Below are 16,074 nucleotides of genomic sequence, written 5' to 3'. Positions count from 1 at the left end.
ACAGGGAGCTTTTGTTACTGCAGGAAATGCAAACGGCTGAAGAGTGAAAAGTGCACAGGTTTGCAAACCTCACCTAAAGTTATAATAATAATAATGCCGCAGATGACAGCGATCATGACATGAGGTAAATGTTGATCCGCCAGCTGAGATCAATCAAGTGTATTCGGAGAAGGTGCCCGAATCTCGATGCGTTGCATTCACCGCGTGTTCAGCGCAAATGTCCGCTAAATATAAAACCTAACACTGTACACATCATCGCCAAAGAAACTCACCTTTACTAAGTTTACACTGAAACTACAGCTCATAACAAAGAGCGGAATTGCGCCGGTGGTCATCATGAGAATCCTGCTCTGTCTGCTCATATATTGGTGCGGCTGACTCGCCTGCTTTATTCCACCAACACAGAGAAATGAAGATCAGCTCATAACGAGACTGAGCATTTACAATGACCCAAACCAAAACTTTTAAAGAGTGATAGAAGTGAGACTTTCTTTTGTCCGTTCTTCCTTGAGATGTATATTATTTTGCTATTGAAAGTAATACCGTGATATTATACCGTCACCGTTCAAAAGATGAAAAATACCGTGATATTAATTTTAGGTCATATCGCCCACCCCTACTAGCAACTCGCCATTTTCACTAGCCACAATTTTGTTGTTGGGAAAATATATTTAATATGCATAAATATGACTTATGACATGCTAAAATGACTTGATTTAGATGTTGTGTTATGTCTACATGCCTCGTCATTCACTTAACGTTTTGTGTGTCGTGTATGAGCTTGCTCAATGAGCATGAGCAAATGGGTCATGGTTTATTAGTGTCGTATTACAATTAGTTTTTATTTCACAGGGCTTTCCAGAGCTCAAAATGGAGGATTTACCAAATATATATCTGACCACACCAAACATAAATAATGAATTATTTCTCAGCCACAAATTTTAAATGTGTCAAAACAAGCTAAATATAGCTGTATACTCTACTTTTTATTTAACACAACATTTCTTAAAAACAATTGACATTTAAGAGAAATAATTCTTGTCATGTATCTAAAATATGCACAGTATTCTGTCCTGGCTAATAGTCCCAGAACCCTAGTTCAGTGTTTCCCAACCCTGTTCCTGGAGGCACACCAACAGTACATATTTTGGATGTCTCCCTTTTCTGACCCATTAACTTCAGGTGTTGGAGCCTCTTATGGTGTTATGATAAGTTGATTCAGGTGTGTTTGATTAGGGAGAGGTTGAAAATGTGTACTGTTGGTGTGCCTTCAGGAACAGGGTTGGGAAACACTGCCCTAGTTAACTACACATAAATAGGGAGCTAATCTCAAATTAGAGCAATGTTATTTTAAAGGATGATAATTAAACCATATTAACAAAAATAACTGTACGCAAAAGCAAACAGGTGAAAAATATCATGTGCGACAATGAAAGGATGACCACACGCACACGGTTAACGTAACCAATTAATAATCTGTTGGTCAAAGCGAAAGCATCCGGTGCTGGAGCTCTTGAAAGCAGCAAGACTGCGGGTGCATGTTCATCACTTTTTGTCAAGTCTATTTAAAAGAGAAGAGAACACAAGTTGCGTTTCCAGTCACAGTTGCTTCACGCAAGGAAACGGGAGCGCGCACACGTTTTAAACAGTCGCACGCATCACATCAGCTGTTAGCACGAGCGATCATCCTCTCATTTGGTATTCACCTGCTTTCTTCTGCTTGCTGCTGCTTCTCGATTCTAAGATCGCGTTTGCACGGATATTAGGCCATCCTTATCGTCGAACCCTGCTTTTAAGAAAACTGCAATTTAAAATGTATTTTCAACCGGCTGTTTAATCCGCCACAGCTGTAATCTTCCTGCATTTGGCGGGTTGAGGAGTGTTAATGTCAAGCCCTGGTTAGCGCTGCCACCTCACAGCAAGAAGGTTGCTGTTTCGAGTCCCGGCTGGGCCAGTTGGCACTTCTGTGTGGAGTTTGCATGTTCTCCCCAAGCTCACGTGGATTTCCTCCAGGTGCTCCAGTTTCCCCACAGTCCAAACACATATAGATGAATCAAAGTAAATTGGCTGTAGTGTATGAGTAAGTGTGTGTGAATGAGAGGGTGTATGGGTGTTTCCCAGTACTGGGTTATGGCTGAAAGGGCATCCGCTGCATAAAACATATGCCGGAATTGTTATCGGTTCATTCCACGGGGGTGACCCCTGATAAATAAGGCACTAGCCGAAGGAAAATGAATTATATACTTTATCCCTGTCTGCATTTTGTTGATCATGCACACCGTTGCAGTGCTAGTGTTTTTGTTTACTGCTGCTGCTTGTTAACCTTATCTGAAGCAGGTTTCCTCTAATACACTTGCAGTTGGAGCATCAGCGGCGGCGTCTCAGCTAATTAATCATGAGTGTGAGAAACACCAGCAATACTGCCTGCAGGAGAGACTGCTAATGCAAGATTAACTAAAGCAGACAGCTGGCTTAATGGGGGAATATTAAATATAGACCCTTCACGTTTGTTCATTAAAAAGCACAAATAAACCTCTTACCTGACGCAAGTAGAGGAAAAAGCTGGAGTATTGACCCGCCTCGGGCAGATAGGACAGAAATACTGTGATGCAGATGAGCAGAACTGTTGTGTCCTGGCCAACTTTACGCAAAGACTGCAAAAAACAAAGATGGATCATCAATAAATCATACAGTATCTTGTAAAACTTAAGTCTCCTGTGATATAACATGTGTTTTGTAAATCAGTATTCTTTATTGAGGGTCTGATTAGGCCAATATTGAAAGAAGAACATGTTTATGTTTCAACTGGGGCTGCACTATATACAGTTGAAGTCAAAATTATTCACCCCCTCCTGTGATTTTTTATATCTTAATATTTTTCAAATATTTCCCAAATGACGTTTAACAGATTCAGGAATTTTTCACAGTATTTCCTATAATATTTTTTCTTCTGGAGAAAGTCATATTTGTTTTATTTCGACTAGAATAAAAGCAGTTTTAAATTTTTTAAAGACCATTTTAAGGTCAATATTATCAGCCCCCATAAGCAATATTTTGTTTTCGATTGGCTACAGAACAAACCACTGTTAAACAATGACTTGCTTAATTACTCTAACTTGCCTAATTAACATAGCTCAGCCTTTAAATGTCACTTTAAGCTGAATTCTAGTCAGTGTTGCCAGATTGGGCGGTTTGCGGGTAAAAAATGACATAGGCGGGTAGTGAAAATTTGGGTTTTGCAACAGCGTGCCCGCCAGCCCCGGTCTGCCCTTATAAACCTGTTTTGATCTCCTAAAGAGATGCCATAGCCCCAGTTCTTCGCATACAAATGCTTAGAACAGTGTAGAAACGCTTGTGATTATAGTCTACTGATTGTTGGGCGGCACTTTTTGGTTTTCAGCGTATTTTGGACAGTTTTTGGGCAGGAATCAGTCAGCTACATCTGACAACACTGATACTAGTGTCTTGAAGAATATCTAGTCTAATATTATGTGCTGTCATCATGGCAAAGATAAAATAAATCAGTTATTAGAAATCAGTTATTAAAACTATTATGATTAGAAATGTGTTGAAGAAATCTTATCTTTAAACAGAAAATGTCCATGGGGCTAATAATTCAGAAGGGATAATAATTCTCTACCATATTTCGAAAAATTATCGTTGCCGTGATAATAGTATATCCATATCACAGAGAAGTGCCATAAATTTAATACATTTTATGTGCTACATGCATAAGTTGTTTATCCACATCTGACCAATCAGATGAGGCCTTTACTATTTTCATCCCCACCTCTCCAGTAGCTGCACCTAGAGCTGAAAATAAACACTAATGCCTGAAGACAAGAGAGGAAATCGGCTAAATAACAATCTGAATTTCGCCAAGGTTTTTATTCATTCATTCATTCATTCGTGGTGTTTTGAAGTCAAATATCTATTATTTATTTTAGTATGATCATTACATTAAAAAATTTATTTGCTGATAAAATAGCGTTTGTTTTTTTTTAAAGTTGGTTTTGTTGTAAGCAATATTGTCATCGCTACACTCAACAACAATATCGCATTATTTCCAAGTTATGTTGTAGCCCTTGTTTCAACCAAGCAGCAACCTCTCCCTCTCCCTCATGAAGCAAATACGAAAGTGACTGAAACTGCAATTCACTGACTGGCCACTAGAGGCTGGCTCCAAAAGAAAGCAAATTTATATAACCCTCTGTATTAAAATGCCCAGCTTTACAGCAGAAAAAGAGGTGTTTACAGCCTGGTACAAAAACTGGTTTGGTGTTTATAGATAATATATGTCAACTGTGAGGGGGGGATATTTATATCTCATCTGTTTAATTTATATTAACCCTTAAAATTCTGCATAATTAAGGGGCTGGCCATTTGGTGCTCGCTGTCATGAAAAAACCCAAGAAAGAATAAATGTAGTGCCTTCATTTTCTACAAAATATGGATAAAACTGACCGTATAATGCATAATTTTGAATGAATAAATCAGAGACAGCACAGTTCTTGAGTACAGCTTAAAAGTTTTAATGTCAGACGGCTAAATGATTGCTTTATTTGCTAAAATAAAAAAAAGAAATGTTTGATTTCAATTGATAAAATCTTTTTTGTGTAAAAAATAAATTATGTTTAATCATTCAGACAAAATTAAATGCAAAAAATATATGGAGCCCTAATATAAAATAAAGAAAATACATATTAAGAAATGATTTCAATTCTTTTGATTGCAAATATGTAAATATTTATAACTGCCTCCGAATATAGTGAGGGTCGAACATAGTGGGAGTCAAAGACGTTGTCATCTATAATGACCCTACAGGTGAGTAAATAAAGTGTAAATGTTCATTTTTGGATGAACTATCCCTTTAAAGAGGACATATTATGCAAAAATGACTTTTATATAAGGTTTAAACACAGTTGATTGTCAGCCGTGTGTGAATATATCCAGCTTCTAATGGTAAAATTTATAAATTTTATTTTGTTATATTCACACTTGATAAAAACAGTCCGCAGAAACACTCTGATTGACATTCTCCCTTTGTACAGGTCATCAGAGGGGGAAAGCCCCGGCCACTAGTGACCATCTCTCACTCATTAGCATAGGACATTAGTCTTGTTTTTGAATCTGCCATTATGCTGACACACAGGCATTTGTGGCTCCGCCCTCTTCTGAAAAGAGCACAATCTCATTTGCATTTAAAGCGACAGTCACCAAAACGCCACAATTAAGATCATCTTATTTTTTTAAAAGGGACATAATAGTTCGCCCTAAACATGGGTGTCAATCTGAGGTGAACTATTCCAGAATTTTGGGATCAGCATAAGGAGAGTATTTGTTAACAGTGCGAGTGTGTTCTTACAGCGAAGGGATCGGCCTGTTCCCAGGAGATGGGAGCCCCCCAGGTGTTAAGCCTCATCTTGTCAGGCAGCGACTCTGGGACGGCCAGCAAGATGAAGCAGATGTCGGCCAGGGCGATGAGAGTTGCCACCAGCACCACCAGATTATCACCATAACTGGCCGACAGATACGCGCCGATGGCCGGGCTGGTGACCAGACTTGCAGCGAACGTCGCAGAAACCTGAAACATTACACAGGCAAAAGAGAAAGACCTTCAGGATTTCATGACGAGAAACAAATACCAAGGCCTTTTCCACACGTGCACAGGTATATTTGTAAACAGTTATGCCTGCTTTCATTTTTTTTGTCCACATGAAAACGCCAAAACGCTCTGCGATGCATGTTTGGGTCACGCCGATCCAACAGGGGGCGATAATGACACTTTTATGCTGAGTTCACACTAAATGGGGAATCAAGTACTTTTACGAGTGATTGCATACAAGTCAATGCAAACGTGATAATAGAGGCAGAATATAGTCCAGTGGTCAAAAAAATGAAGAATACGCAATACGTTTGCGTAAATTGTCTAAATTGTCTGTAATGTTTCCCAGTGATGGGTTGCAGCTGGAAGGGCATCCACTGCGTAAAACATGTGCTGGATAAGTTGGCGGTTCATTCCGTTGTGATGACCCCAGATTATTAAAGGGACTAAACCGAAAAGAAAATGAATAAATGTTTTAAAGCCACTCACGAGTCCATAGGCCGTACTTCTCTCCCGCTCGTCTGTCACGTCTGCGATGTAAGCGAAGATCACAGAGAAAGTGACCGAAAATGCACCAGACACTGATATCATGGCGAAATACCACCTAAAAACAACAAGAAATGGCAAAGAAAATAAGTTTCAACTGACACAGAACATTTTACCATCTGAAAACCAGTGCTGCTCACGAAAAATAAATACATTTAAATACATTTATAAATACGTTTCAAATGATTACTGAATTACTGAGTTTGTGTGTGTGACGTTGTCCTCATTTGTTTTGATGAATAAAAATACAAATATCTATCATTCTTATTTACAATATAATAATAATAATTTATAAACTTTTGCCTGATTATTGCAAAAAAAAAAAAAAACACAAATCTAGTGAATATACATGTTTGTTTTTATAAAATAATAAAACAGGATTAAATTATCAATATATATGTTATTGTTCAAATGACTGAAATGAAACATTATAATATATTTTAATATATTTTTAGAAAATTAAATATATTTGTATTATTATTTTTATATTTGATTACAGATATTTTTAAAATGTAAAATTAATAGTAATTATAATATTAATAATAATAATAACAATAATAATTAAAATATATTATTATTATATTTCATTAAAAGCATAATAAAATTAAAAACATAATAATGTTGATAAAATAATAATAACAACAATAAATAAATATTAAAATGTATTAATATGATTATTATTATATTTCATTAAAACATTTTAAAAATGTAAACATAATAATAATAATAAAAATTTAAATATATTTTATTATATTTAATTAAAATATGATAATAATAATAATAATAATGATAATAATAATAATAATAATAATAACAATAATAATGATAATAATGATAATAATAATAATAATAATAATAATAATAATAATAATGATAATAATATTAATAATAATAATAATAATAATAATAATAATAATGATGATAATAATAATAATGATAATGATAATAATAATAATAATAATAATGATAATAATAATAATGATAATAATAATAATAATAATAATAATAATAATAATGATAATAATAATAATAATGATAATAATAATAATAATGATAATAATAATAATAATAATGATGATGATGATAATAATAATAATAATAATGATAATAATAATAATGATAATAATAATAATAATAATAATAATAATGATAATAATAATAATAATGATAATAATAATAATAATAATAATAATGATAATAATAATGATGATAATAATAATAATAATAATGATAATAATAATAATAATAATGATAATAATAATAATGATAATAATAATAATAATAATAATAATAATGATAATAATAATAATAATAATAATGATAATAATAATAATAATGATAATAATAATAATAATAATGATGATGATGATAATAATAATAATAATAATGATAATAATAATAATGATAATAATAATAATAATAATAATAATAATAATGATAATAATAATAATAATGATAATAATAATAATAATAATAATAATGATAATAATAATAATAATGATAATAATAATAATAATAATAATGATAATAATAATAATAATAATAATAATGATAATAATAATAATAATAATTATAATAATGATAATAATAATAATAATAATAGTAACAATATTAAAATATATGTATTATTATTATATTTAATTAAAAACATTTTTTAAAATTAACATAATAATAATAAATAAATATTAAAACATATTTTTATTTTTTCATTATTATGATTTTTTAATTGTGCATATTTTAAAATCTAATTACACAAATGACAAAATATATTGTGCTTGTGAGATTTTACAGAATCCCTGTCATATTTCTCTGATGTTTTTTAGTATGTTGTATACTCAGTGGTCTATGGTGCAGTGTGTGTGTGTGTGTGTGTGTGTGTGGCTCTTACCATGGACTGAGTCTCATCAGAGGTATTGGAGCGCAAGTGAAGAAGACGGTCACCAGCAGAAAAGAGCGTCTGCCCCACACGTCTGATAGAGCTCCAATTAACGGAGCACTCATAAACGACAGCAGACCCTGATGAACACAACAAAGCACTAATCACTGAGACAGAAAAAACCACAGAAGAAGAAGAAGAGTAAAACCAAAGACTATTGACCTTATTCTTGACATATGAGCGGGGGCAGCCATTGGAATCTTTTAGACTCAAGACTTACATTCTCATGCACTTAGATTGATTTTTAGATGTGAAAAACGGCTCGTTCTGGGCGTTGCAAACTGATATTTTCTTATTATATTATTCTATTTTGTCTGTATAATCATGAACACACTTGTTTGTAGATCAAGTAGTTTGACTGTTTTCTGCCGTTTATTATTCCTAGTCATTTCTCCCACAGGCAACCGAATTGGAAGTTCTAAAACAATCGCAAAAACGAGCGCACTTCCACATTGAAGATAAGGTCAATAGAATACACAAGACGCATCACTCGTATAGTTTTGAATGGGGAACAGTGTAACAGTCAATATGGTAAATGAAGCCCCGCCTTCTAGTACAGGAGCCAATCATCAATCAATAAAGACTGACGATTCCTCGGGGGAGGGGCTCAGACCATACGTGTGTTTTTATGACAGTTTCTGCAGCTTCAGGCCGCCTTTCAGCTGCACAGACTGTCGGAATACGCCCCCTTGTGGCAGTCACACAGAATTTTCTTTTTTGTCGTGCACCATGGGAGAGAAGCTGATTTCACGCAATGTTCGAAATAAAGGAGTACAAATACGAGTACGGGAGTATGAATGAATACTAGAAACTAATCGACCGCTAAATTTTGAAGGGAATGTGCAGACAATATAAAAATATATATTTTATTACTCATTTATGAATAGAAATGCGTTTGTTTTTTAATATAGACTCTTTTCTGATTCAAAGAATTGTGAAAAAATTAGTATTTCCCTTATCGCACGCACGGACCTGCTTGGACAACACTGGAACACATCACAACCGGCCGGCCGGATGCATACGGTCTAGTTGCACGAGTTCAAATATTTCAACATATCCGCAGCTCAATTCGTATCCCAATTTTCCGCATACGGAGATGATCGGAACGCCACGCAGCTCCTGAACTATTCTCCATTGGAAATGAACGACTTCCGGTCTGTTGCTTGTCATTTGTTGTGTGAAGTGGAAAGGCGGCTTTATTGTTCTGATCCCTCTGAGGTCGGCAAATGTGCTGGAATATCAGCAAATACTTGCCTCACAGACATGAGATATACAGTTAAAGTCAGAATTATTTATTTTTTCCCCAATTTCTGTTTAATGGAGAGCAGATTTCTCCAACACATTTCTTAATCATAATAGTGTTAATAACTCATCTCTAATAACTGATTTATTTTCTCTTTGTCATGATGACAGTAAATAATATTAGACTAGATATTCTTCAAGACACTTCTATACAGCTTAAAGTGACATTTAAAGGCTTAACTAGGTTAACTAGGCAGGTTAGGGTAATTAGGCAAGTTATTGTGTAATGATGGTTTGTTCTGTAGACTATCGAAAAAAAACATAAGCTAAGAATTTTGACCTTAAAATGGTTCATAAAAATTAAAAACTGCTTTTATTCTAGCTGAAATAAAACAAATAAGACTTTCTCCAGAAGAAAAAATATTATCAAACATACTGTGAAAATTTCCTTGCTCTGTTAAACATCACTTGGGAAATATTTACAAAAGAAAAAAAATTCAATGGGGGGCTAATAATTCTGACTTGTATATATAATTTGACAACTATATATATTTACATAAAGCTTAAAATCCATACTTTTAAATGAGCCAACTACACTTGAGAACAAATGTTCTCTGGTTTAGTAATCTGAATGAAGTGAACCTGAGGTACAGTCCGTCCTGTCTGACCTCAGGAATTCCCGCCTCCACCATTTAAATGCAAATTACATGACAGCAACTAACTGAAAGCCCACAAATTTGTAAACAAAGAGGCCACTGTTAATTTATGAAGAGATTTGCCATCATACAGATTCGGTAATTCAGAGAACCAGCACGATTGGATTATTATTATTCAGAGAATGATAATGTGTAGCACGTAAACATAAACAGCTATAAAGGAGGTTGATCTCATGATCTAGACTTCGAGTGTGAGTTAGCATGGGCAATCTGGAAAAAAATGCAAGTTTAGACAGGAAACTTAAGAGACAGTAGTTTAATTTCATTGATGATTCCGGGTATGAAGGTTAATCATAAGCTTGGCAAACTTGGAGATTTTGATGTTTCCCCATTCAAACAGAATGCCTGAGAGATGTTTCGAAGATGGCCACTGAGTGAAAACACTTGCTTTAAAGGGGCTTTGATAAAACACATCACACACACACAGACACACACTCACCTTCACCCCCTGAATCAGGCCGTTTATTAAGAAGGTGTGTGTGGGGAAGGTCTCGTGCAGAACCTACAAATGAAAATACACATTTATCAAGAACCTGCAGGGATCATGTCAACGTATTGAGATAAACTATAATAGAATATATTAATTAATTTATTTGTTGAGAATGATTCAACAAGAACAACCAGATGCTAGAAATGCTAAATACTTCCTTTAACTATTGTTACTTATTACTATTTATATCTTACAATTGTATTTATTCATATATATTTTTTAAATAATCATATTATTTTTTTATTTGAGATTTTATTTTAGCGCTGTATCTTAGAGTGCCAATATTTCAGTATTATTCTATTTTCTCTATTATAAATCTTCATGAAATGCTTCTATTTTATTTCAGCCTTATTTCATTCATTTTATTTTCGGCTTAGCCCCTTTATTAATCTGGGGTCGCCACAGCGGAATGAACCGCCAACTTATCCAGCATATGTTTTACACAGCGGATGCCCTTCCAGCTGCAACCCATCACTGGGAAACATCCATACACACTCATTCACACACATACACTACGGGCAATTTAGCTTACCCAATTCACCTACACCACGTTTTTGGACTTAGAAATTAGGGTCCACTTTATATTAGTGTCCTTAACTACTATGTACTTACACCGAAAAATAAATACAATGTACTTACGGTGTTCATAATGTATTTGAGAACACTTGTGGTGCTCTTGAGTTGGGATAGGGGTTGGGTTATGGACAGGTTTGGTGGTGTGGGTAGGTTTAAGGGTATATATATATATATATATATATATATATATATATATATATATATATATATATATATATATATATATATATATATATATATATATATAATTTTATTTAATTTTTTTATTAAGGGGCCTCTTGGAAATTCTCAATTTGTCTAAAGTTATGTTTTATTGTTTTTATTTTATCCTGTAAACTGCTGATGGTATTTCTTCTACATTTAAAATAAAATATAGTCTTTTAGAGGTTTTTCTTTTGGTGCTATGTTAAAACAAACAATTGTTTTTGGTTGTTTTTTTTGTTTTTTTACCTATTTTAATTTTCTAAAAAAGAAAAGGTAAATAAAAATAATAAATAAATAAACAAATAAATAATAAATAATATTAACATTTTAGTCAAACCCATACTTAGACTTATTTTTATTATTATTATTTTTAATTATTTTAGTCTTCGTTTTATAATTATTATTAATATTTTTTTTTATTATTCATTCCGTCTCTTTTTTTTATCCTTGTATAAATTAATAAATATCGGCATAAACATCTTCTTTAATTATTTGTTTTTATTTGCAGTATTTCTCTTCAGTTTTTGGATGCTCCCCCTAGATTAGGCTGTGGTCTATAACGTTATACTGACACCTGCTGGTGTGTGGTGTGCATTGTATGTTTCCCACTAAACATGCACATAAATCTAACAATTTATTATAATAGTATAATAAATAATAACATAATAATAACATAATAATGATGATTTTTTAACAAAAGAAGAGAAAGTAGATTAGCTCACCGTGAGCATTGGTGTGGTCAGGAGACCCCAGGCGAAAAACTCCAGAAAGATGACCACAACAGCGTGATACACACTGGGCTTCCCGATTCCCTGCTGGACCTGCAGCAGCACAAACAAAAACACAGCCTTAATAATAATAATAATTCAATATATATCGCCTATACATGAAAACCAACTCTAGCAACATTTTAGCTGATTGTGCAACATTTCCATCTCTATTTGAGATGTCAGCGTCAGAATCAGCATCATTCATTTTCTTTTCAGCTTAGTCCCTTTATTAATCCGGGGTCGCCACAGCGGAATGAACCACCAACTTATCCAGCACATGTTTTACACAGCGGATGCCCTTCCAGCTGCAACCCATCTCTGGGAAACATCCATACACACTCCTTCACACTCATACACTACGGACAATTGAGCCAACTCAATTCACCTGTACCGCATGTCTTTGGACTGTGGGGGAAACCAGAGCACGCGAATGCAGGCCAGTTGGCATTTCTGTGTGGAGTTTGCATGTTCTCCCCGTGTTGGCGTGGGTTTCCTCTGGGTGCTCCGGTTTCCCCCACAGTCCAAACACACGCGCTATAGGTGAATTGAATAAACTAAATTGGTCGTCGTATATGAGTGTGTGTGTAAATGTGAGTGTGTATGGGTGTTTTCCAGTACTGGGTTGCAGCTGGAAGAAAACGTAAAAAACATATACTGGAATAGTTGGCAGTTCATTCCCCTGTGGCGACCTCTGAAATAGACTAAACCGAAGTAAAATGAATGAGACATTTTAAGACCCTGTGGACACTCTGTATGATACGTGTGTCACATGGCCAGTGTGACTGAGCTCATTGATATTCCTCTGAGACACACAAGAGTGAAAAGAGCTGGGAGAGCTAAAGAGTTGAGTTCAGAGTCTGCAAGAAAACAGTCCTGCATGATGTCATGGTTAACGTGCACTAATAAAAGCCAAAGTGATTCAATTACATCGTTAAATTAATCCCATTTAGACATAAAGCAGAGAGTACGGCTGCAGGATACTGGAAACATGGAATGACATAGCAATATTGAGTTTTTCTGAGATATATACACTTGAAGTCAGAATTATTAGCACCTCTATACATTTTTTCCGACACATTTTTAAAAATAAAACCCACGGGAAACCGGAGCACCTGGAGGAAACCCACACCAACACGGGGAGAACATGCAAACTCCACACAGAAACGCAAACTGACCCAGCCGAAGCTCGAAGCAGCGACCTTCTTGCTGTGAGACGATCGTGCACCACCGTGCTGCCCCTGCTACGTTTATATTACATATTAAATTATTTTAAAAATTAAGAAAATGTAAAAGTGTTTTGAAGAAGGCACCTGTCAACCCTCCCGTATTTCCCGGGATTCCCCCGTAGTTTAAAGTTCTCTCATCCTGTTCTATCATCCTGTAAAGGTATTTTCCTGTATTTACAATCTTTCTATAAAGGGTGGCAATATACGCAACTCATACCTCCGAACCACCAGGGGACGACCCTTGCTCTTAAATGTAAGTCTGTTTTGTGCGTTCGTTTTTTAGGCATGAAAACACTTTGGGTGCGTCCGAAACTACCTACTGTTCAGTAGGCATTGCATTTGAATTCAAACGTACTACTCGGCTGTTAGAAAAGTACATTCTATACCGTATGAATGTGAGCAGTATGAATGGAATTCGGATGTACTACATCCGCCATTTTGTCATGATCACGTGACCTACCCGCGTCAGTTGCGCCGCTTACTCGCATTCATGTATTCTCTCGCTGGGAATCATGGGATAGCACAGCGTGCATGGGATGCGCACTTCGGAATCTCGCAAGAAGTAGTAGGTCATCCGGGAACTTCTCGCATGTTTTTAGAATTCTATGAATTCGGACAAACTACTCGGCTCGTGTACTGATTTTAGCGCACTATATTGTATGGAAGCATGTGGTTTCGGACGCAGCCTTTGAAATAGATATAAAAACGGGGGGATTCCCTTCCTTTCCATTACAGGTGCTGTCACCCCTCCTATGCAATCCTCAAAACAGTCATATAGCGGTGCGTGACTGTCAGACGCGCTCCATAGTGATAAATAGACGCCCATACGGATTCTGTACACGCGATTTGAAGCGGAGCATAAGTCTGGGTTTTGAGTGTGTGTTTGAACAGACATATATACATAATTCATAATAATAACATCTAAAGCTTAGGCTGGTTTAAGCTGTTTTTTCAGCAGGGAAGAGCCACATATTGATAGTTTGTTATGATAGCTGTTTTAACAAGATGTGATTGACTTGCCTCTTGTTAGAGTTATGAAATAGTTTGATAACAAGCAGGAAAAATGGGTAGAGTCTAGATCGGATACGCGGCCGGCCGGAAGCACGATATGCCCATCAATTATCATAGCATTTTTAATGACATCTTATAACAATAATTTATATTTTACAGTACTGTGACGGTTGGGTCTAGGGTTGGGGTGGGGGTAGGTGTTAAAAAATAAAACTTATTTGGTCATTTAATAGATAATATAAATAATACTCGGTACAATTACTGTTTTTACATTACTGTGATGGTTGGGTTTAGGGTTGGGGTGGGGGTAGGGGTAGGTGTTAAAAAATACAATTTATTTGGTCATTTAATAGATAATATAAATAATACTCGGTACAGCTACTGTTTTTACTCGGAACAACTACTGTTTTTACATTACTGTGACGGTTGAGTGTAGTGTTGGGGTGGGGATAGACGTTAATAAAATACAATAACTGTGAAATTTAATAAATAAAATAAATAAATCTCGTTACTTCCGACCGCATCCATATCCGATCTTGCAACAACCCAGGAAAGGTTCATGGGCCAATGACATCACCACATTGAAATGACCTTTTTTTCTTTTGTAAATAATAATAATAATACACATTACTGACTGTGTAACTGTTTATTTACAATGAAACCGCTCCAGAACAACATATTTAGTAATTTCGGTGGGGTTTTTTTTGTTGGTGGGGGCATATCCGACAGGTATGCAAACAACACGTCTAAAATGATTATCATGGGTTATCATAAAATGGAGTATTTTAACATTCTCTCCCTAAACGTGCCTGAGCATCGTGATCAAATGACATCACAGACAGTAAGTAATAAATAAATAAAAATGAATGAAGATTTCTGCATCCCCATGACAACAGGTTGCGCTCGTGAGAGGCGCACGTGCGTCAGATCCATCGCTGTTGTGAGCGCGTTCACGTGTGTTACGTAATAAACAGCAGCGGCGTTTCATTCGGCTAATAATGTAGCATCCGTTAGCATCACCTCACCTTGCTGAAAACGATCGATATAATCACACGACACGTATTGACACACGATGAACAATATCATAAAGCCCTCGGGCGACATTTAGAAATACATTAAACTCCAAAGCAGCGATATGAACCGTGTTCAAACATTAAAATTGTGATTTATCAGCTAGCCGATGTGCTACCGTACGCAGTTATGAACGGATAATATGTCTGAAACGTCTAAATATGCGTGTCATACTCAAACATGTCACGCGAATGCTCATTTTTAAATGCTAAAATTATATTTAGACAAACTACAGTAGATGTTATCAACACAAAAACATGGGCCCGAGGATGAATGAATGGATGAATGAATGAGCTCAATGGATGTCAATGGTATTTCGAATTTAACATGTAACGTTAACATAGTGATATAGTTGCGGATATATGTACATTTCCTACCGGATTGTCATGCTTCATTATGATCCTCTTGACCAGCACTACTCGGCTGGTGTGTTTCGGGTCTTTCTCGCCCTGGGCCATCATCATCTTCATCACCATTTCATCATTACATCTCACGTGAGTTGTATAGAAGCCATCCTGCTGGGTGCATATCTGCGCTCCGCCGCCTCCTTCCAGCTTTACCGGCGAGAAATTTAACCGTCCAGCCGGCCGAGGGTCACTTCAGTCTATACCAACGCTTATTTACATCCAGCCGAAAACAACAGAGTCACTGCACCGATAGAGATGATGCTGTCGGTTCCGT

The 16,074-nt window shown here is 35.4% G+C and overlaps 1 protein-coding gene across 1 annotated transcript in view; it reads right to left on the bottom strand.

Moving 5' to 3' along the window:
- Positions 1 to 16,074, bottom strand: part of mfsd14ba (major facilitator superfamily domain containing 14Ba) — a 28,581-nt gene extending 12,507 nt beyond the window's left edge. The window contains exons 1-7 of the mRNA XM_056466882.1: positions 15,771 to 16,074; positions 12,038 to 12,136; positions 10,485 to 10,547; positions 8,040 to 8,167; positions 6,095 to 6,209; positions 5,366 to 5,584; positions 2,541 to 2,654 (exon numbers count right to left, since the gene is read on the bottom strand). Coding sequence (XP_056322857.1) covers positions 2,541 to 2,654; positions 5,366 to 5,584; positions 6,095 to 6,209; positions 8,040 to 8,167; positions 10,485 to 10,547; positions 12,038 to 12,136; positions 15,771 to 15,869 — 837 coding nt within the window. The 5' untranslated portion in view covers positions 15,870 to 16,074. The remainder of the gene's footprint in view (positions 1 to 2,540; positions 2,655 to 5,365; positions 5,585 to 6,094; positions 6,210 to 8,039; positions 8,168 to 10,484; positions 10,548 to 12,037; positions 12,137 to 15,770) is intronic.

This window comes from Danio aesculapii, chromosome 10 (genome assembly GCF_903798145.1).
Source record: "Danio aesculapii chromosome 10, fDanAes4.1, whole genome shotgun sequence".
Lineage (NCBI taxonomy): Eukaryota > Metazoa > Chordata > Actinopteri > Cypriniformes > Danionidae > Danio > Danio aesculapii.
Note: the sequence above shows the minus strand (reverse complement) of the source record. Positions and strands in the feature narration are given on the sequence as shown.